General features: G+C 41.1%; 1 protein-coding gene and 1 pseudogene across 5 annotated transcripts in view; both read left to right on the forward strand.

Moving 5' to 3' along the window:
* Nup205 (nucleoporin 205) overlaps positions 1-23292 on the forward strand; it is a 67858-nt gene that overhangs the window by 28819 nt on the left and 15747 nt on the right. For all 5 annotated transcript variants that reach the window (XM_052721147.1, XM_052721149.1, XM_052721148.1 and 2 more), the window contains exons 16-31: positions 967-1066; positions 1629-1766; positions 3459-3648; positions 5153-5273; positions 7355-7436; positions 7708-7872; positions 8350-8474; positions 12336-12450; positions 16061-16210; positions 17098-17169; positions 17455-17612; positions 18175-18255; positions 18867-19058; positions 19712-19979; positions 20074-20172; positions 23130-23278. In XM_052721147.1, the coding sequence (XP_052577107.1) occupies positions 967-1066; positions 1629-1766; positions 3459-3648; positions 5153-5273; positions 7355-7436; positions 7708-7872; positions 8350-8474; positions 12336-12450; positions 16061-16210; positions 17098-17169; positions 17455-17612; positions 18175-18255; positions 18867-19058; positions 19712-19979; positions 20074-20172; positions 23130-23278 (2205 nt within the window). The remainder of the gene's footprint in view (positions 1-966; positions 1067-1628; positions 1767-3458; positions 3649-5152; positions 5274-7354; positions 7437-7707; positions 7873-8349; positions 8475-12335; positions 12451-16060; positions 16211-17097; positions 17170-17454; positions 17613-18174; positions 18256-18866; positions 19059-19711; positions 19980-20073; positions 20173-23129; positions 23279-23292) is intronic.
* Positions 18271-18765, forward strand: LOC128098599 (60S ribosomal protein L34-like; annotated as a pseudogene).

A 23292-nucleotide genomic window follows, 5' to 3' on the forward strand; every position in this document is an offset into this window, starting at 1 on the left:
ACCTCAAACATTGCTGCTTTCTTTGCTGCCACCTAGTTTATTTTCCCTGAAAAATTGTTGTCAGATTTTAGAATGTTTTTTCCTTGACGCTTTCTTTAGTTTAACTTAGGTAACTATATCTTAAGACAGTGGGATCTCATGACAACAGTGCTTTGGGTTGAGATTAATACTACAGTTAGAGGTAGTAGATTTAACAGTCTTCAAATATTGAAAATTCAAAAAGGCCACAGTGTAGTCCTGTTTTAAAACTCAGCCCTGATAAAATTATGTAGTTTAATGACTTTAAAATAATCATCAAAAAAAGCAGTATTACTAGACCTCTGTGTTGGGGTGAGGGCATTGGAGGTGGGGGCCCACAGTTGTACTGTGGTAGAGCAGTGGCTTTGTATGTGCAATCTGGGTTCAGTCTCCAGCACCGCAAAAGTAAATTATGTAAAAAAATACTCTGTGCAATGGATTTTAAAACACAGTTTAAATTCCACTGGATATAGCTGTACATATGTGTACATGTAAAGTATTTTAAGTTTGACTGGTTGTTGGGCAGAGTGTCCTGGTCTGAGCATGTTTACTGCTGAGCCATGTGATCTGAGGGATTCAGGCACTGTACTAGCTTCACATGAGCATCCTAGAGAAAATGTGAACTCTTTGAACTATAGAGAAATCAGGTATTATGTAATTGTAAAGTGAACATGGCCAGGTGCTAAATACCTTGAGCTTGTAAAAGAGCTCAACCTTCAACTGAAGAGACACTTCTTAAGTAATCTTTAACAAACGTTCTGTCTAGAAAAAAGCCAACCTGTTATCCTTTGACAAATGACAACATGATTAAGAATGTTTGTATAAATTAATAAAGTACACAAGGGACTTCGTCTCTTTTCTGAAGATCTAAGTGGAGGGAGTGAAAAACTTGACAATTCCCACCTTGGACTATTCATTATTACTGAAATACTTGTTTTTTTCCTGCAGTGGGAAGTTGCTGAGGTTGTCTTGGAAGTGTTTTATAAGCTACTGAGAGATTATGAGCCTCAGCTCGAAGATTTTGTAGATCAGTTTGTGGAGCTACAAGGTAATTTTCTAGAATATTTATGATTTAGTGATTATGTATATAAATGAGAGTTAAAAATTATGATTTAAGTTAGAATTTAACTGTGCTTTACTGTTTTAATTATGTTCTGTTTAAGAGAGAAAATAGGATTTTCCTGAGTAGAAGATTAAGTACTCAGGTTGTAGTTCCTGTGGTGATTGATAGTGGGCACTGGTTCCCACGTGCACATCAGTCATTCCTCTGGAACTGCTCCTCTCAACAGTTTGTGTCATTGTCGTGACTTGAGGCTTGCCTTCACCTGTGTCGGCCCTGTTTAAGTTACAATGTCATACATTTCACAAAAACAGGGTCTAACAAAAATGGTGATTGAGGGGCCAGTGAGATGGCCACTAACTGATTCTTTATAGGTAATGGCACCTGCATGGTCTCCGTTCAGTCCCTGGACTTTACAGTGGAAGAGAACTGACTCCTGCAAGCTGTGCTCTGAACACACACACGCACACGCACACGCACACGCACACGCACACCCAAAATAGTTGTAAGCCAGTGCCGATTCACCATCTTTTGTACTGTGTCTATTTAGGAGAAGAAATCATAGCCTATAAGCCGCCTGGCTTCAGTCTGATGTACCATCTTCTGAATGAGTCACCGATGTTAGAACTTGCTCTCAGTTTACTGGAAGAAGGAGTTAAGCAGCTGGATACCTACGCACCTTTCCCTGGTATGTGCCTGTAAGTCTCTGTGACTTCAGAACTGGTGACATCTTTGTCTTTTATACTGTAAGAGTCTTATCTAACAGTGGTATTTTCAGTGAGTTATTATGAGTGAAAATAGACTGAATTACAGAGACTCATTCACTGTGACTGTCTCATTGCAGGGTCTTCTGCAGATAATTAAAATGTTTCTTTCTCTTTCACATCTTTAACATGCTTAACTCTGAATCTGAATCCTGTGATACTTACAGAAACACGTATTATAGTCTGGTTCATAGTGTTTAGTAAATGTTATTTATTATCATTGGCATTACTTACTATTTGTTAAGTGCTTTCTCTGCAGCTGGCTCTCAGAAGCATAGCGTGTGTTTTAATACATTTCATCTGCACAGAAGCCTTATGTGCAGATCTTATTTCCATTTAAGGAAATGATGCACAAAGAAGTTACACTGAGCTGGGATTTGATCCTAGGCAGTTAGGCCCCAGAGCCCAGGCTTCATACTGCTGGGCTGTATTGTCTAATGTGGCAGTGGTCTGAAATAGAAAACATAGGTTTGTAACTGTAGAACTCACAGGTAAGAACTGTAGAAGAACTTAGGCCTAACATTTTAAATATGAAAGGTTGAGATTACAAGTGATCCTTACTATATTTTCTGCTTTATTTTCTTTAAAAATTTTTTTGAAGGGTTATTTTTATTTTCTGTATGTGAATATTTTGTCTGTCTGTATGTGCGTGTCTTGTGCCTGTGGAGGACAGAAGAAGGTATCATATTCCCTGGAATTGGAGTTACAGTTAGATGTGAGTTACCATTTAGGTGCTGGAATAGAACCCAGGTTCTCTGCAAAAGCCAAGTGCTCTTAACCACTGAGCCATCTCTTCAGCTTTATTTTATTTTATTTTATTTTTTTTTTCGAGACAGGGTTTCTCTGTGTAGCTTTGCGCCTTTCCTGGGACTCACTTGGTAGCCCAGGCTGGCCTCGAACTCACAGAGATCCGCCTGGCTCTGCCTCCCGAGTGCTGGGATTAAAGGCGTGCGCCACCACCGCCCGGCTAGCTTTATTTTTATAATGGCTATGTCTGGAAGTTGGTTTCTCACGCTCCCCACTATTGACAGTTTAGTTGGTAGTTCTCTGCTGTGGGTGCTGTACTGGGTGCTGTGTACTTCTGTCGACTGGATTCCAGTTACACCTTCCCAGTTAGGACAAATGAGTGTTTATAGGTGTTGTCAAATGTTCATTGGGCGCACATCACCCCATTCAGAGAGCCAGTGCTCTAAAACAGTGGTTCTCAACCTGTGGGTCACAGCCCCCCTTGGATCCCATATCGGATATCCTGCATGTCAGATGCTTGCACAACAATTCATAACAGCAGCAAAATTAGTTATGAAGTAGTAATAAAAATAATTTTACGGTTGGGGGTCACCACAACATGAGGAACTGTATTAAAGGGTCGCAGCATTAGGAAGGTTGAGAACCACTGCTCTAGCGGATCAAGGAAAAGATAAAAGAGTCGCTAATATCTGAGTAGTCTGGGTCACAGAAATCATTGGTTTTATATGGGTGAAAGCTGCTGTGAAGGTGCTGTTGAACATTTGTAACAACAAGAATTTTTTGAGACTAAAACCTGCCTTTTAGTTTGTTTTGTCCTGAGTGCTGTGTGTTTCTAAGATTCACCTAGTGTAACTTCCTTTGGGTTACAGGAAAGAAACACCTCGAGAAAGCAGTTCAGCATTGTCTAGCACTCCTCAATCTCACTCTGCAGAAGGAGAACCTTTTCATGGACCTTCTGAGAGAGAGTCAGCTGGCTCTCATCGTGTCTCCTTTGGAACAGCTCTTGCAGGGAATTAACCCCAGAACTAAGAAGGCAGACAATGTGGTTAACATCGCCAGGTACGTTACATCTGTCAGTAGAGCACGCGCAGAACAGCTCTTTCTCTCTCTTTTGTTGTATGTTTAATCCATCGCAGATTATCTGTTTGGGCCTGTTTTAATCTCACCTAGTTTCACTCCTTTGATTTTAATCACTCTGAGCCTTACCATGTCTTTTCTTTTTCCCCTTCCTAACTTACGCTATGTCCTAAAAGTTTTAGGTCCAAATGAATAGTATTTGTTTTCTGTAGGGAAACAGTGTTTTGGGGGTGGGGAGGGGATAACGAGCCACCCACAGCCTACATATGTAGATGCATATATACCCGTGCATTTGCTAACGTTCTGGTGGTTGGTGTTGTATAGCTTGTAGAACCAGTCTCTCGCCTCAGCTTCGTAAGGTGATTTGTGGAAGTGTGCTTCTGTCCACATAGCCTTTTGTGAGAACAGTCTTCTTGCACCCTTACCTTAGTTATGTTTCTCATGGCTGTGATAAAACAGTGTGACCAAAAGCAACTTGAGGAGAAAAGAGTTTTTCATCTTACAGCTCTTAGCTTACTCTCCCATCACTGATGGAAGGAAGTCAGGAAGGAACTGAAGGCAGAAATTCGGAGGCAGAACCTTAATCAGAGGCCATGGAAGAGTGCTGCTTACTGGCCTGCTCATCACGGCTTGCTCAGCTTCTTATAGCACCTAGGACCATGAGCCCTGAGGTGGCACTGCCCATAGTGAGCTGGGCCCTCCCGCATAAGCCATCAATCAAAAAAAATCACTGGCTTGCCCATGACCTAGTCTGGTGGAGACATCTTCTCAATTGAGGTTTCCTCTTCCAAAATGATTCTAGCAAATCCTTAATCACCTTGTCAGTACTTGATTTCCTACATATACAAAGACCTTTTTCCAAACAGTCATTGTGGATTAAAACTTTTACACATGTATTTTGGAAGGCATGATATAGCTTGTAAGAGGTTCTTTGTAGCTAGAAGGGGAACACCTTTCTCTCATTTGTCTGAGAGTGTTATATAGGTGGGTGAACCTTTGGCTTTATGTTTTCTTTCTTTTTTCTTTTAAGAGCTATTTATTTATTTATTTGTTTTGTTTTGTTTTGTTTTTGAGTCAGGGTTTCTTTGTGTAGCTTTGGAGCCTGTCCTGGAACTTACTCTGTAGACCAGGCTGGCCTCGAATTCACAGAGATCTGCCTGCCTCTGCCTCCCAAGTGCTGGGATTAAAAGTGTGTGTCAACTATGCCTAGCTAAGAGTTACTTATTTTTAATTTTTATATGTATTTGTGTGTTCCTACTTGTCTCTGGGTATCACATGCATATGTGTGCCTATGGAGGTCAGAGATGTTGGATCCTCTGGAGCTGGAGTTTGAGATAGTCGTAAGCAGATGGAGGTGCTGAGAGCCAAACCAGTCCTCCACAAATGCGCTTAACCATGAGCCATCTTTGAGCCCCTAAATTTTCTTTATTTGGAACAGTGAAAAGCCAAGTTTGATCACATTGTTCTTCAATGTTTTCTTCTGAAGGTATCTCTATCATGGAAACAGTAATCCTGAATTGGCCTTTGAAAGTGCCAAGATCCTCTGCTGTATCTCTTGCAATTCCAACATTCAGATCAAACTGGTTGGCGATTTCACACATGACCAGGTAACTGATTGTGTTGTTGATGCATTCTAGGGCTCATGGTGTCTGGATGGGTTGTGTTTTTTGTTTGTGGAATGATCCTCAAAGAGTAAGTGCGTTGATAAGGAATGGATGAGGAACTAGCCAGGAAGTGAATACTTCCGCAGCAGAGTACCCTGTGCAGTGTGCTCTGTGAGTGTTTACACTTCAGTATGTGATATGTAGTCTACAAAATGGCTGTGACTGGGCATCTGAAGTGATTGCTCTTGCAGCCGCATCTGTTTGCTGAGCTAACTACCCTTGTGGTTTTCTGGTGATCCACCGTGTGGTATGTTGGCTATTATAGAATGTATTTAAGGATTTTTTTTTCTTCTTCCAGAGACTGTTACTGTGTTGCTCCAGTGATCCTTCTGCCTCCACCTGTGGAGAAGTTGACACTGTGGGCCTGTGTTCTGTACCAGCTCAAATGCGCCTTTTTCTTCTCTTCCTAGTATTTTTGTTTCTCCTCTTCTCATTTGAAACGGTGGTGTGTTGCCTTCGCTGGTTCAAGCTCCACTGAAGAGGTCCCCTGCCTGACCCCAGGGTGGGTCTACTCTCCAGCTCCTCTGCTGTCCTTGGGTAGCCGCAGCTGCACAACTGGTTCTGTGTGTCTTCTGTAGACATCTAGAGTCTGTAGGACGTGCTACTTAACTAAAGTCTAGGCCTTTACCGGAGCCTCCTCAGCAGTGTTTTAAAACAGAGACGTTTTGTCACTTTGGATGAAGTGGGTCTTTATTCTGTTTAAGTTTTTCTTTGTGTTGTGTGTAGGAGAGAGAGGGAGTGAATATGCACAAGTAGATGCAGAGGTCAGAGGACAACTTGTAGGAGTCAGTTTTCTCCATTACCGTGTAGTTCTGGGGTTTGAATTTGGTTCATTGTGCTCAGCAGCAAGCACCCTCACTCACTTAGCCAGCTCACTGGGTCCCAGATCTTCATTGGACTGTATTTCTTAAAAGACCTTTCACGTGACTGGGTTCCCTGCCACTGTGTCAGTTGTGAACTCTAGTTGTAACAAATCAAAGTGACCTCACATCTTTATGAGTACCCTTGGAATGATGGCACCACCAGGGCTGAGAGCCACTGTAAGATTCGATGTGGCCTCTGGAATCTGGCTTTTCTTTTTGAGAGTGTGTCTGGCTATGTGGTCCAGACTGGGTTAGAACCTATGATCTTTTTGTGTCCTCTCCCTCTTACGTGCTGGGTTACAGGTACAAGCCATCATGCTGAGCTTTAAATTAAATACAGATTATTATTACTGATTGAAGCATGCTGTTTCCTGCCAGGTTTCTTTCCTGTTTCTCCCCCCTTCCCTTTTCTTTTTCTTTTTTGAGGCAAGGTCTCATTATGTAACCTTGGTTGGCCTAGAACTCAACTGTGTAGACCGGGTGAGTCTTGAACTCAGAGAGTCCTGTCTACCTCTGCCTCCCAAAACTGGGATTGAAGGTGTGTGCACCACACTTGGTCTGCTTTCTTTCTTCAGAGCAGGCTGACTTCAAACTTAGGATCATCCTGCCTCAGCCTCCTGAATGCTTGGATTACAGATGTATGCCACGGTGCCTGCTTTAATTATTTCTGTAATGAACTTATGTGTAGCAGTTTAAATAGCTAAATTTTCTTTTAATTAAAAACAACTAAAATCTAGGAGTGAGTGAATGAGAGAGAGATTGAGAGAGAGAGAGAGAGAGAGAGAGAGAGAGAGAGAGAGAGAGAGAGAGAGAGAGATTGTGATTAGAGGTTAAGAGCATTGATTGCTCTTCCAGAAGACCTGGGTTTAAGTCTCAGGACCTACATGGTGGCTCACAGCTCTTTCTAACTCCAGTTCCAGGGGATCTGGCGACTCTTCTGGGTTCCTTGGACACCAGGCATGCACTTGATGCACAGATATACATATAGGCAAAATACCCACACACATAAAATTCAAAACAAAACAAGCCTAAAATCTACACACTGGGGCAGATTTGCCTTTGTTTTCACAGGTGAATGTCTGCAGATGCTCTGTGTTTATCGTTGGTTGTCTGATATGTAGAGTTTCTGTTAATTTGTCATTTTTCTGTCTATGACTTCAGAGTGTGAGCCAGAAGCTGATGGCTGGATTCGTAGAGTGCTTGGATAGTGAAGACACAGAAGAATTTGTACGTGTAGAAGAGGGTATGGCTCTGATTAACACGTGTGCTTTTATTTTATGTATGTCTGTAGTATAAAGAGAAAAACTTTGAAGCACTTAATTGTCTGGTGCTAATGTAAGAGAAATTGGGAATTTGCTAGAACAAATAAAGAGTTTTAAGATGGTTTGAATCAAAGCAGTTTAGTAGTCAGTCAAGAATTAAGTAGATGTGGGGTTCCAGTACATGCTGCTTGAAAGTTTGGTGTGCTTGTCTTACACTGATTTGTGATTTTGTCCTGTACTCTCTGTATTCAGGCTCAGAAGTTGAAAAGAAGTTAGCTGCAATCCGCCACGAAACGAGAATCCACATCTTGAATCTTCTCATCACATCTCTAGAACGCAATCCACCCAATCTTGCTCTCTACCTATTGGGCTTTGAATTGAAGAAACCCATCAGTACCACGAATCTACAAGACCCAGGTATAGCTGTACTATATACATGGGCATCTATTGCTTACATGTGTGTTGATGTAAGTGGTCAGAGCAATTCACTTAGAAAGTAAGTGATGCCAGGTGCTGGTGGCGCACGCCTTTAATCCCAGCACTCGGGAGGCAGAGCCAGGCGGATCGCTGTGAGTTCGAGGCCAGCCTGGACTACCAAGTGAGTTCCAGGAAAGGCACAAAGCTACACAGAGAAACCCTGTCTCGAAAAACCAAAAAAAAAAAGAAAAAGAAAGTAAGTGACATGTGAAGGGTATTGTGGGTCAAACTTTAGGATCAAAGCTGTCTAAACAGATTTAGAGGATTGAGATTTGTAATTTCCTGTGTCAGTATTTTCTGTAGCATGCTCACAGTTGAGCATGTGTTACATCTAAAATTAGACTTTGATAAAGGGAGTCTTGGGTTTGTGATTCAGAAACCCTGAGAAAATTTGGATTTCCTTTTGGTTCTGTGTAGGAGTGTTAGGCTGCCCTCGGACCTGCCTGCATGCCATCCTCAACATCCTGGAGAAAGGGACAGAAGGGAGAACTGGCCCTGTGGCTGTGCAGGAGTATCCTCAGCTGGCTGAGCTGTGCTACCAGGTACGTAGTAGATTGCACCTTGAGGAACTGAGCAGAGACTTGAGCAGCTGAGTTCCTAGATGGAAGAGTGGTGATTAGGATAGAAATGAGTTCACTTAGCAGTTTTTCCAGTCTTCCTTTAAGGATAAAATCCGTGAGGCGTAAACAATCCTATAGATCTGAGGATCCTGACAGTGTGAGAAATGAGGACTATTAGGTGTGTGGATGGATTGTTATCAGTGGTGCAGTATTTCAAGTGGCTCTTTGGGGGTCTGGAGTGGGCTTGGGTCAGAAGATCCCTGGTTGCCATCTGTGTCCCCTGGCAGGCTGAGCTAGCTGGGGCATGCTGTATGCCCTCTGGTGTTTCATTTTCCATCCGTGAAATGGATTGCTGAGGTGCAGAGTCAAGTACAAGCAGCATCTTTGAAGAGGCATGTAAAGAAGGAAGTCCTGCAGCTGTGGAGATGGCAGGATCTGATTAGAGTTTAGATTGGCTTGAGAACTTAAGCGTTCTGAGAACTAGATTTTATAATTCATGACTAATTCCTCAACTTAGGACACTATGATTCACATTTCATGGCTTAAAAAGTAGGATTATTCTCTCAGTGTAATGGAGACATTTCTGTTATTCTCATGTTATCTTTGTGATTTTTCAGTATTCACTTTTGTTCTCTGGTTTTTCCAAACATTCATGCTTCTTTGAATCTGAATGAAATCTTCCTTAATGAGAGATCCGAGGTAATTGGAGCTCATTGTCACAGGATCTGATAGATATACAGAAGCAGTTGAGAAGCTTTATCGTCTAGGCCAGGCTAGGTGAGGGTGAATGAAGCCAGGTTGGAGACAGAAGAGAAGGTGAGGGTCTCTCTGATCATTTGTGTTTTGAGCTGATTGGATGCCAAAGCTGTCTGAAGATGGGTGTCAGTCTGCAGCAGAAATACTTGCTTTGGATTTTGTGGTCTCTCTTTATGTGTGCCTATTGTTTATTTAGTTGAATTCAGTACACAGATGTTTTTGTGTTCCTTTAAACCCTTCTATACAAATTTCTGTGGTCCCTTTCCTCCCGCTCTGGATACATTTTCCGTGCTGTCAGAGTAATTTATGTTTACGTTTTCCTCCTCTGTTCTGTGATCATGTATAGTTACCTTTTGTTGCTTTGTATTTTTCTTAAGACTATATTTCTAGGGCCAGCAAGATAGCTCAGCTGGTAAAAGCGCTCCCAGAGACCTGCTGGCCGAGTTTGGTCTCTGGGGCTCCTGGTGGAAGACGAGGATGAACTGTTCAAATGGTCCTCTGACCTCTGCGTGGCACACATGCCCCCACACAAAGTTAACAAGTAGACCACAAAAATAAATAAGACTCTATTTCTAGGCAAGGATTTACAGTTATTTCTCACTCACGGTGACATATTTTATAAGGTTACTGAATACTGAACTGGCAAGTCCTGGACTCTTGGCTACTACAGTTAGATTCCTTCAATTCCCTGATGCCGACATTCTTGATAACTGGTGAACCTATAACCTTATTTTCTATGCATTTCTGTTAAAAGGATCTTACATAGTATGTATTGATGCTTCACTAATGTGTTTTTAGTTCAGGGACAGTGGCACTTAATCAGAGCTGTATGGAGTTTATGAACAAATAATTTCTCGGAAGGGCAATTTACCTCACAGCTTTCTTAGATTTTAGAACTAAATAATACTTCAGAACTATGCTTGGTTTTGTTTATTTGCTCTGTTTTGTTTTGTCTATTTGTGTGTGTGCATGAGTGTGAGTGTACACATGCCACCACACTAGGGTGGAGGTCAGAGGACATGTGGGACTCAGTTCTTCCTTCACCATGTTGAGTCCTGGTGATGAGCTCAGGCTGGCAGGCTTGTAACAGATGCCTTTACACATTGAACTGTCTCTCAGCCATTGATCCTAACTTCAGCAAAATTAAAAGAACCAAACTGATATGAGTATGACACCAGCTGGACCATGAAAAGGACCTTTATGTGCAGACAGCGAATGGACAAGTCAGGCAGCTGCAGCTCTCCACTACCGCAGAAGAATCTGAGCATTGATTTAAGGGTTATGGTCAGTTTTAGCATATAGGCAAGATGGCACCTATGGAATTTGTAGAGTATTGCTTATGTAACCCCAAACGGATGAGTAATTGTATGGTTAGATTTTTAATTCAAATAATCATAACAAGTATCATAAGTATTAATGCACTGAGTGAAGCTTGAAGAGCCTGGTACATAGAAAGTGATTAGCAAGTACTTTAAAAATGGATGACTCATGAATGACAGTTACTGCTGCTGCTTTGCAAATGCTGAAATTTACATTTTGCAGTTAGAAATTCCTCTGATTCCAGAGAGGTGGCTCAGTGGTTAGAGCACTGATTGCTCTTGCAGAGGACCTAAGTTTGATTCCCAACACCCACATGACAGCTCACAAGTGTGTGTAAGTTCAGTTCCATGGGATCTGACACCCTCACACAGACATACATGCAAGCAAAAACCCAATGCACATAAAACAAGAATAAATAAATCATTTAAAAAAATTTAACCAAAAAAAAAAAAACTACTTTGACTTACAAGATGTATGACACCTGCTTTGCTGCCTCATTTTTTATTCTTTTTTTTTTTTTTCTTTTAATTGAAACAGGGTTTGCCCTTGGCTGTACTGGAACTTATTTTGTAGACCAGGCTGGCCTCAAACTCAGAGATTTGCCCGCCTCTGCCTTCCGAGTGCCGGGGTTAAAGACATGTGCCACCACCACCTGGCTTTATTTATGTATTTTTAAGAGACGCATTTTGTCTCTTGCTTTGTCAGCCAGCCTAGTCTTAGACTGGTAGGCTCAAGCTATCTGTCATCTCCAGCTTTCCAAGGAGCTGTGACTGGGTACTTGGCCACTGGGTACTTGGGTACTAGGCTTAATTATTGTCTATTATTGAAAACAGATGGACTCTTGATTTATTATGAGTGGTTTTCATTTTTATGCCATTTTGTCTATTTATATACTTATGATAATCATGTCCATAATGGAGATCTTTGTATGTTTACCAGATCTCAGTTTTTCTTAGATTGATATAAATGCTCCTTCCTCACATTTACTGTTTTGTTAAAGTTGTATTTAGAGCTTGTATTTGTAACATAGTGAAGTTTGCAAATCTTTGTAGTTTTCCTAGTAGTGTTGTTTCGATTCTTCTAAGTTTTACCATTTTTTTGAAGTTGAGATAAAATGATTAATGATTTTTAAAGGGGTGACTACTAGGTAATACTACTACTAATTAAAATAGTAAAGCTTAATTAATTTTGTGTATGTATTAATAAATATGTTCAGGGTGATTGCAAGATTTAGTGCTGTCTTTATAAAACTTGTTCATTTTTATTTTGAATGCAGAACCTTGCTATGTAGCCTAGGCTGGCCTTGAACTAATGATTACCCTGCTTCAGTCTCTTTGGTTCTGAGATTACAGGCCATGTCTGGCAATGTCAGTACTCAGAGCTGTGTATCAATATGTTTTCTTGAGCTAGCACACCAAGGACCTGGATTTAGAAATCTAAGCTTGTGGGACTGGAGAGATGGCTCAGCAGTCATGAGTATTGGCTGTTCCTCCAGAGGTTCTGAGTTTAATTCCCAGCAACCACATGGTAGCTCATAATCATCTATAATGGGATCCTGTGCCCTCTTCTGGCATGCAGGTGTACATATGGATAGAGCACTCATAAACATAAAATACATAAATAAGTTTTTTTAAATATAAGTGCATATTTATTTTATACATGTGATTTTCCATCTGCTTGGATTATTGGTGCATCTTAATATTTTACACTCGTATTTTGTTATCTTTAAACCAGTACTGATTTAGAGATTTTCTTTTATTTCATTAGGTGATATATCAGTTATGTGCGTGCTCAGACACGTCTGGTCCTACTATGAGGTACTTGCGGACCAGCCAGGACTTCCTGTTCTCCCAGCTGCAGCATCTTCCTTTCTCGAACAAAGGTAGGACCCTGTATCGCTTTATTACCGTCAGATGAGGACTCTGCCCTGAAAGGAAGGCTTGCTGTCAGAGGTGGTTCAGAATTTGAATGTTTGATTGATTGGTTGATAAGGTTTTTTTCTGGACCTGGACTTGGAATTTGAGGTACTCTTCCTCAGCTGGGATTATAGGTGTATATACCACCACACCCCACTCCAACCCCTTTTGATTTTGGAGTATTTCTTACATATGAGGTGTCTTGGGGACTGTACCCACTTCTAAACACGAAGTTCATGTGTGTATGTAAACCTTACAGGAATAGCCTGAAGTTAATTTTACCCCATATTTTTAGTGTGCCTTCATTTTGTCTGCAACCTGTGATGTGAGGTCAGATGTGGGATTTTACACTTGTGGTATGTGGGCACTTATGAATCTTGGGGTTTAGAACATTTGTTGGGTTTTGTGTTTTCAGCTTAGAATTGGTCAGAATGTGTAACTAATATATATAGTTGTTGCTTGGTTTTATATACACACACTTTAGAGCAGCAGGTATTGTGGGCCTCTCATGTTTCTTTGTTGCTATTACTTGGGTACTTTTGTAATTTCTGCTTGAGAAGCTTCCTGTTTTCACTTATAGTGCAAAATTACACAAGTATAACTGAGTGAGGAATTTGGCTCTTACTCACAAAACTTAAAGGTTGTGTTGGAGGGATGAGAAGATCACTGAAATGAGCTATTTCATTCTGTGGGTGTGGGTGTGAGTGTTACGTGTGAGTGGGTGTGCCCACGTGGAGGTCAGAGAACAGCTTTTGTTCTCCCCTCCCACTGTGACGTGAGTTCTAGGAATTGAACTCAGGCCATCAGGCTTGTGTGGCAAGTGCTTTTACCTGTGAGACAGCTCGCCTGCTTGTGAATGAAAATTTCTTAGAAAAATTTCTGATTTACATTTGTGTCTTATATATATTTGAAACTAGTCAAATTATCTTGAAATAAAACTTTGAAAAGTAATTTAGGTGAAATTATAAATCTAGTTTATTGACATGACTAAGAACTGTTCTAGCCTAATTTAAGCTTTATCAAGATTGTTTTCCTTTTTAAAATAAAAAAAAAAACCCATATATTAAAAAAAAGTTTGTGTTAGCCCTGAATGTATATCTGTGTACCATATGTGTGCTCTCTCCCTCCCTCCCTCCCTCCCTCCCTCCCTCCCTCCCTCCCTCCCTCCCTCCCTCCCTTCCGTGTGTGTGTGTGTGTGTGTGTGTGTGTGTGTGTGTGTGTGTGTGTGTGTGTGGTGTGTGTGTGTGTGTGTGTGTGTGTGGTGTGTGTGTGTGTGTGTGTGTGTGTGTGTGTGTGTGTGTGTGTAGACAGGGTTTCTCCGTGTAGCCCTGGCTGTCCTAGAACTTGCTCTGTAAATCAGGCTGACCTCGAACTGAGAGATTCACCTGCCTCCGCCTCCTGAGTGCTAGGATTAAAGGCGTGTGCTACCACCACCTGGCTCTTTATTTTCTTTTGATTAACTAAGTTACATACTTTTTTCTACATTTGTTTGTGTTAATCTCTTACACATATAGTAGAACTTACTTTTTTTTTAATTTTATTTTATAATACAATTCAGTTCTATATATCAGCCACGGATTCCCTTGTTCTCCCCACTCCCGCCCCCCTCCCCTTCCCCCCAGCCCACCCCCCATGAACTTACTATTTTTTATTACATTTTGCACAATAGCATGCTTGTAGAGGTTGAAAGACAACTTTCAGGAGTTAGTACTCTTTTACCGTGTGGGTCCCAGGGATCAGTCTCGGAGTCAGGCCTGGTGCAGGTACCCTTATCTGCTGAGCCATGTTACAGCCAAAGCAAGGGTGTCTTGAATTTGTGAGCACAGACTATTCTCCACTGCTTCAACCTCCTGAGTAACTGGACCCAGAGGCCTGCACTGCCACACAGGCCTTACCTTATGTCATCATAGTTTTGAAATCGAGGTCCACATATTCTGTTAATACATTTCTATTACTGGTAATTCAGCATTCTAATTTACTTTTTAGAAAACTGTAAGATCCTTGGGAATTATCTAATTGATAAAACAGTCTTCTATATTTTCATAATTTTATCATTTTTAGTTATGAGATTTTTTTTATATAGAAACTTTAAAATTTTATACATGAGTAATCATACATTCTTTTATACAAAAGAATCATCACTGTCTGGCTTACGATATGTGTGTTGTAAAGATTGACTTAGCTTGGTCTGTGTCTTAGTTACAGCTTCTGCTGCTGTGATACACCAGGACCAAAAGCAACCTGGGGAGGAAAGGGTTTATTTTATCTTACGAGGGTCAGGTCACACTCTGTATCACTGAGAGAAGTCAGGGCAGAAACTCGAGCTAGGAGTTTGGAGGCAGGAACTGAAGCAGAAACCTTGAGGAGCGCCGCTTACTGGCTTGCTCAGCCTACTTTCTTCCACTATCCAGACCAGGAGCCCAGGGTGGCATCACCCACATCAGTCTCTAATAAGAAGATGCCTCACAGGCTTGCCTACAGCCGGATCTTATGGAGACACTTTCTCAGTTGTGGTTCCTTCTGGGATAACTCTAGCCTGTGTCAGGGTGGCACAAAGGCCAACCAGGATAGACTTCACATTTGTTAATATTACTTGTTTACCTTGTCATCATTTAGGACTTCAAAGCATAGGACCCACCAAGCCTAAAATATCATTAGCCAGTGTTCCCAGCATTGGGACTCTGAGGCAGGTGGACTGTGCTTGAGACTTGTCTTGGTTATATTGCAAGACTATCTCAAAATAATACTGACTTTGAAATCTTCTTTTTTAAATTCTATCTAAGTGTGTTTACCTTTGTGTTTACATGCACCGTGTGCCTGCAGGGACCCAGGGAGGCAGCAGAGAAAAGTGTTAGCGCCCCTGGAACTTGAGTTCCAGCAGTTGTGAGCTGCTATGTGGGTGCTGGGGATTAAACCAGGGTCCTCTGCTAGAGTAGGAAGCGCTCTTAACTGTGGAGCCAGCTCTCCAGCCCCTTTAAATCTCTTTTATATATGGAATTTATAGCCTTAATTATATGTGAAGTCAAGAGCTCTACCACCTGTCTTATCATGTATCATAAAATGATGTAATATGAGTTTAAATGTGTGTTTTATGGAGTGAAAATTATGATTTTAAAAAATGGATTGTTATATACTTGAAAATTACTTTTAAAGACAAAATATAAAGAGGCATTACTGTTAAATTATAGCAGACTTACAGGATCTTTGTGAGATTAATCTGGTAATGAAGCTTTTTTTTTGAGACAGTGTCTCACGATGTATCCCTGGCTGGCCTGGAACTCGGTATGTAGATCAGGCTGGCCTAAAATTCACAGAGATCCTCTCCCTCCTGAGCGCTGGGATTAAAGGCATATACTACATCCAGCACTAATAAAAGATTATTAGTTTTCTTCATGGACATAGAATAACTTCTTTTTCCTTTGTATCCATTTTTCTTTCATAATTTTATGTTCTGATCATGATGTTACTAAGATTCAGAAATTATTGTTTCATAGGGAAGTATCTAGTTAGATTTGTGGAATTTTCTGATCTTGTGTTACAACTATGGGAAATGAAATGTATTTGTTTAAATTTTAGAGTATGAAATCTCTATGCTGAATCAAATGTCATGGCTTATGAAGACTGCCTCAATAGAACTAAGAGTAACTTCTCTTAATCGCCAGCGGTCACATACGCAGAGGCTTCTTCACCTCCTATTAGATGACATGCCAGTGAAGCCTTACTCAGGTGAGCGTTGACCCTTGGTGTGCTGTGTGTTGACCACTTTTGATGAGTCTTACACTTAGGATGTGACTTTAGACAAAACTGGTTCTTCCTAGTTTTTTTTATTCTTTTTTTTTTTTTTGGTTTTTCGAGACAGGGTTTCTCTGTGTAGCTTTGCGCCTTTCCTGGAACTCGCTTTGGAGACCAGGCTGGCCTCGAACTCACAGAGATCCGCCTGGCTCTGCCTCCCGAGTGCTGGGATTAAAGGCGTGTGCCACCACCGCCCGGCAGTTTTTTTTATTCTTAAAACACAAAATTAAAAATTGTCCTTTGGCCGGGTGGTGGTGGCAAATACCTTTAATTCCAACACTTGGGAGGCAGAGGCAGGTGGATCTCTGTGAGATTGAGGCCAGACTGCTCATACAGTGAGTTCCAGGGCAGGCAGGCTATATAGAGAGACCCTGTTTCAAAAAGAAAACAAACAAACAACAACAAACAAACATTGTCCTTTGATGTCATTTTATTTTCCTCTTAATAGAGCTGCAGTAGTCATATTTTATACAAAATAGTGGTTTGTCTCACTGAGCCGGTGTGACCTGAGCTGTTTTAATACGTGTTATACATGTAAGTGAAGCATGAGCTTCTTTTTAATCACTTCCTTAGTATGATGAGCTCTTGCTAGTTTTGAAATTCTAATTATCCTCTTCAGAGTTATGAATGAGTCCCACAGGGATGAAAAGAGTTAGAGGAACATTGCTAGTAAGTCCTCATAATCTTTGCATCTTAATTATCCATTTATAAAAGGCTCTTTGACCCAGAAATAAAATACACTATGTTTGCCATTTCCAAGTAAATGTAATTTTGAAGGGTGTTTTTCCTTTGCTGACCTGTTGTTACTGGTGCTCCAACAGATGGTGAAGGAGGAATAGAAGATGAAACTAGGTCTGTCTCTGGATTCCTTCATTTTGACACTGCCACAAAAGGTGAAGCCCTGGGATTGTGTGTTACGGACGTACTGTACTGCTTAAAACGCAGGATTGCTTACATGTGTCTGTAGACTCTGGACCTACGTCGAGAAGCTGTGTAAAGGGTTTACAGAACAAAGGGAAAATGTCTTAGTGAGTGGCCATGTCAGAAACAAGTCAGATTTCCATCTCATCAAGGTCTTTGGTTTCAGAGAATAAGAGCATGTTCAAAATGAGCTATGTATGGTGCTTTGTCCTCCTCTCCAGTGCCTCAGGTATACTTTATTTACTTCTTGTTTCTAGTACGTCGAAAAATTCTAAGTATTCTTGATTCGATTGACTTCAGTCAGGAGATTCCCGAGCCTTTGCAGCTGGATTTTTTTGACCGTGCTCAGATTGAGCAAGTCATTGCCAACTGTGAGCACAAGAATTTACGGGGGCAGACAGTCTGCAATGTCAAGGTGAGGGTTCCTTTAAAGAGCCTGTAGCAGCAGTGCTTCAGACATTGAGCTGTTGGGAAAGTGTGACCGTGCGTGCGTGCGTGCGTGCGTGCGTGCGTGCGTGCGTGCGTGCATGTGTATGTACTTCTATGTTACTGAGTTCTGCTATTAGCTTATTGGCCTATTTTGTCGACAGTGATGAAATAAAACTCAACAAATACCCCTACTTTCTGTAAGAGCTTCTCCATCAACTTTCCTTTAGGTATTTTTCCACCCAGCTAAGACTACAGAGTGGTTTTCACTGTTCAGTTCTCTACCAGGTGAATGGTAACATCCTCAGCAAAATGAGAAAGCTATTGAGGCACCCAGCATTAAATTATTGCCCGAGTCCCTTTGGTACTACTCCCTGGAAGGAGGGGGATGACTAGCTAATGTTTGTGTATGTGCATTGGACCGTGCGATTGTCACACTGTGTGCGGAGATACCTGGATCTTTTCCAGTTAGGGTGGTTTATGGTAATTGCTACATACTATCCTACTGACCTCTGATGATACTATTTTTCTCTTTTTCACTAATTTCTTAGCTTCTTCATAGGGTTCTTGTAGCTGAAGTCAATGCTCTTCAGGGTATGGCAGCCATAGGACAGAGGCCTCTGCTGATGGAGGTAAGCTCTGTTATTTTGACACTTTAGCTATTTGTACTACTTAAGGTTTTTGCTTAAGTAAGTTTTATGAATAAATGATGGTATTAAAAATAGAAAATTGTCTTTTATGGGGATGGTGCTTAGAGGCACTCAGAATGGTCCAGCGTTTGACATACCATCATAGGCTTTCCTACAATACAGCCTATATAACAGAACTAGGCTGTCTCGAACCCCTGGCAACAGGATTGTTTGCCTTTATACCAAGAAGGTTGGGAAAGCACCTAAATCCACATGCGGTGTGTGCCCAGGCAGGCTTCGAGGGGTTCGTGCTGTGAGACCAAAAGTCCTTATGAGATTGTCTAAGACAAAGCAGCGTGTCAGCAGGGCCTACGGTGGGTCCCTGTGTGCCAAGTGTGTCCGTGACAGGATCAAGCGACTTTCCCTACTGAGGAGCAGAAAGTTGTTGTGAAAGTGTTGAAGGCACAAGCACAGAGTCACAAAGTGAAAGAAATATGCAGCTTTTTTAAATAATAAAGGTCAAGGCTTGGTCTGTGAAAACAAAAAAATAGGAAATTGTTTGAAACAGGTACTGTTTCCCTGAGTGTTGACCAGTCTCCTATGTATGGCTCTAGGAAATCAGCACTATTCTTCAGTACGTTGTAGGAAGAAACAAGTTGCTGCAGTGTCTTTACGCCAAGCGGCATGCGCTGGAGTCCTGGAGGCAGCTGGTGGAGGTGATCCTGACAGCCTGTCCCCAGGAGTTCATTCAGGCAGAAGATCGGCAGCTGATTATTCGTGACATCTTACAAGATGTCCATGATAAGGTGATTTACTTCCTGAGTTACTTTTTGTGACCAGAGACTTACATGTATTAGTGTATAGTATAGGTATGTGCATTTGCCTTTAAGCAAATACATTTTTTTCTGTTTTTAGATTAGAAGCAAAATAGTTTATAATATTGATGTGAAAACTTTCCTTGAGAAAGGTAAATTGTGTCTAGTAGGAGCTTTGAGCTAGAGTATATCAGAATCATCTAGCATGCTTTATAAAAAAGAGGCATGGGCAGATCCCACCCCAGAACTACTGAGTATGATCCTAGTGGTGAAGGCCATGTATGTATATTTCAAAGCAAGAAACATCTGCATGGAATTCTGATAAGAATTAGTTACATACACTTATTTAATAGTTTTCTTTTGAATAGTTCTTACAGTTTTGTTTTGTTTTGTTTTTTGTTTGTTTTTGAGACAGGGTTTCATGGTGTAGCTCTGGCTGTCCTGGAACTTGCTTTGTAGACCAGGTTGGCCTCAAACTCCCAGAGATCTGCCTACCTCTGCCTCCTGAGTGCTAGGATTAAAGGCATGCGCTATCACCGCCAGGCTTAATACATTCTTAAGGTAGTTGAAAAGCCTAGTGTGTCTGAGACGTGTTAGCAGTTGGATGAGAGCTGGACCTCACTCTGGTCCCTTTGTACTTTCAGGTACTGGATGATGAAGCAGCACAGGAGTTAATGCCGGTGGTTGCCGGCGCTGTGTTCACCCTGACGGCTCACCTAAGCCAGGCTGTGCGCACAGAACAGAAGCAGCCGCTGGTCTCAGGACATGGCGAGGCCCATTATGCTTTCATGCTTGAGAGTTCTTTCACCTCACCTCCTGCAACAGAGGGCCGGCCAGTGGGTTTTGCTTCTATTGGAGATTCTTCACTTCACATCATCTTGAAGAAACTGCTAGACTTTATTTTGAAGACAGGTTTTTCCATCTACATTTTCTCTACGTTATGACTTTGTTCTAACTTTGATTGAGAAAGAAATTCTCATTTGACTGCATGTTTTTGTCTTCCTAGGTGGTGGTTTCCAGCGTGTAAGAACTCACCTCTACGGCTCTCTGCTTTATTACTTACAGATTGCCCAGAGACCAGATGAGCCGGACACATTAGAAGCTGGTAAAGTTAGATGGTTTCTAATCTAGCCTTTCCTAGTTTACCTGAGTCACTTCTCTATCTTTTGACTCCACACAATGCAGTTAGTAAGTCTTGACATGACCATTAGATGGCTGTAAAGCTGGGGGTGCGTGTTTAGTTTTTAAGAGTCTCAGGTAATGTGTAGTTTTTATGCTTGAACTGCAGCGCACTGTTTGCAGAATTGGACAGTGTCTCTTTTCCCCTTAGTTCCACAGTACATACTTACTGGAGTCTTATAAAATGGCTATTATTCTACAGTAAGGATGTGACTTTTAAACAGTTTCCTTATTCCTAGGCTTAAAAATTCTAATACTTTACTATCACAAAAGTACTGTCTCAGAATTATAATATGTCTCTACTTTTCAAGAGGAAGATTTGTGGTAGAATTCCCATATGAAGCAGTACGCAGTTTTATTTTAATAGATTTTTTTTTTTTTTTTGGTTTTTTTCGAGACAGGGTTTCTCTGTGTAGCTTTGCGCCTTTCCTGGTACTCGCTTTGGAGACCAGGCTGGCCTCGAACTCACAGAGATCCGCCTGCCTCTGCCTCCCGAGTGCTGGGATTAAAGGCGTGCGCCACCACCGCCCAGCTTAATAGACTTTTTTTTAAATGGTCATCTAAAAATGGTCTTACCTAGTGCAAATGCTCATCTGTAGTACATGTCTTTTATACTAGTGTGAAGGTTGTTTTAGATAAATTCAGGGTAGGATTTCTTCATTTAAAGCGGTGGTTCCCAACCTTCCTAATGCTACCACTCTTTAGTATAGCTCGGTCGTTATGTTGTGGTGACCCCCAACCATAAGATTATTTTTGTTATAAAACTGTAATTTTGCTACTCTTATGAATTGTAATATAAATATTTTTTGGAGTTAGGTTTGCCAAAGGGGTTGTGTCTCACAGGCTGAAGGAAGGCAGGACCAGAGAGATGGCTCAGCAATTTAGAACACTTGCTGCTCTTAATTGTATGGGAGTTCATATCCTAGTGCCCTTGGGTGACTTGAAACCCAGAACTCCAGCTCTGGGGGAATCCAAGTTTTTCATGGCCTTTATGGGCACCTGCGCACATATGTACATAAATAAAAATAAATCTAAAAGAGAGGAGACATATTTAAAATACTGAGTTGGCATAGTGGCACGTCTGAAATCCTGCTCTGAGGGAGTAAACATGAAATTACTTTAAAACAAAAATGACTGTTTTGTTGGGTGTATTTATGAAGCATTTATAAGACTCCCCCCCCCCTTTTTTTTTTTTTTGGAGACAGGATTTCTCTGTGTAGCCCTGGCTGGCCTGGAACTTGCTCTGTAGACCAGGCTGGCCTTGAGATTCGACTGCCTCTGCCTCCCGAGTGCTGGGATTAAAGGTGTGCACCACCACTGCCCATCAACTAACTTTCTTTGAGGAAGATTTTTTTATCTATGTTATATCTAATCCTTCTTAGCCAAGTTGTATGTTTAAATTGCCTTTATAACAGATGTTTTTCATTGCTGATTTTGTTTCAGTTAAAACACTATTTGCTTTTTATTTTTAGTAATAAATATTTCAACTAAAATAAGAGTTTGTCAGTGGCACTATCTGATAATGGGCTTTGTCTGTATTCTTTGTGCATATTTGTGTTTTGAGCATGGTTTCTCTCATACTCCTTGTGGTGGCTATCATTCATGCATGGTACCTTAGAAGATAAGCATCTGCTTTTGTGTGTGTGTGTGTGTGTGTGTGTGTGTGTGTGTGTGTGTGTGTGTGTGCGCGCGCGCGCGCGTATCCATGCGAGGTATGGCTCAGACCAGAAGAATACGTCAGATAGATGTCCTTGGAAGTGGAGTTACATATGGTTGTGAGCTACTGTGTGGTTGCTGGGAATCAACAAAGGTCCTTCCACTGAGCCATCTGTACAGCCCCTGTGTACAGGTATTTTTAAGGTCAAGAAAAAGAAATAGTTTAAAGAAGTTCTTTGAACAATCAAACTTTTTTTTTTTTAAGAGAAAATAATTGCAACTATTCACTCCCAATAACTCCCACATTTTTCTTTTAAAAATATTTTTCGTATTCCTTTAGTGAAAGTGGCAAACACTAGTTAACCACTAGGTGGAGGCCTACAGCACACTTAGAACAGTCATCATGATGAGAGTTTGTTTCTGTGCAGATTGGATCTCTGTATAGCCCAGACTAGTTGCAAGCTGAGGATCTTGTGCTGTGATCACAAGTGTGTGTTGTGTGCCTAGCTCAAGATGGTAGTTCAGAGCCGGGCGGTAGTGGCACACGCCATTAATCCCAGCACTTGGGCAGAAGCAGGCGGATCTCTATGAGATAGAGGCCAGCCTGGTTTACAGAGAGAATTCTGAGACAGAGAAACCCTGCCCTGAAAAACAACAACAAAAAAGATGGTAGTTCAGAAACTAGGGAGGAAGTCATGAATATTAGTTTGAAGTAAAAACTGTTGTTTTATTTGGTTGTGAAAGTTTTATAAGGTTTGCATGACTCAATGAAATGTATGTTCACATTACTAATGGTAATATATTTAAATTACCCTTACAAATGATAAGGTTTTTAATTTTAATAAATATTGCAAATTTTAAAACCCCAAGATTAAAACTTCCTGTTTTTCCTTTTTGAGGAAAGTTTTTGTCTATATTGTATCTGTCCCATCTTAACCAAATTCTCAAAGATGGCAGCAAACTAAAAAAGCAAATTGCTTAGCAGGGTAAATACAAGTTATCAGTTCCCTTAGGGTCCATAATTAACTTTACCTTCTGAAAGAGTTATACAGTGTGAGTGTTATTAGTGTACATGCATGACACATGCTCTTAAAGTTCATTTGTCCGGACTCATTGATCTGGTCTTTGTATACATGCAGTAACAGATTCTTTCTGTTGTTAGATTGAGATATTATTAGTTGCTAAACTGCTTTTTATTGGATTTTTTTTTTATTTTAATCCTTGTAGCTAAGAAAACCATGTGGGAAAGACTGACAGCCCCTGAAGATGTGTTTAGTAAATTACAACGAGAAAACATGGCTATCATTGAAAGTTACGGTGCTGCCCTCATGGAAGTGGTCTGTCGAGACGCTTGTGATGGTCACGAGATTGGAAGGGTAAAAATAACAGT

The sequence above is a fragment of the Peromyscus californicus genome, unplaced genomic scaffold (assembly GCF_007827085.1).
Source record: "Peromyscus californicus insignis strain IS unplaced genomic scaffold, ASM782708v3 Scaffold_6__1_contigs__length_162567912, whole genome shotgun sequence".
In the NCBI taxonomy this organism is placed as follows: domain Eukaryota; kingdom Metazoa; phylum Chordata; class Mammalia; order Rodentia; family Cricetidae; genus Peromyscus; species Peromyscus californicus.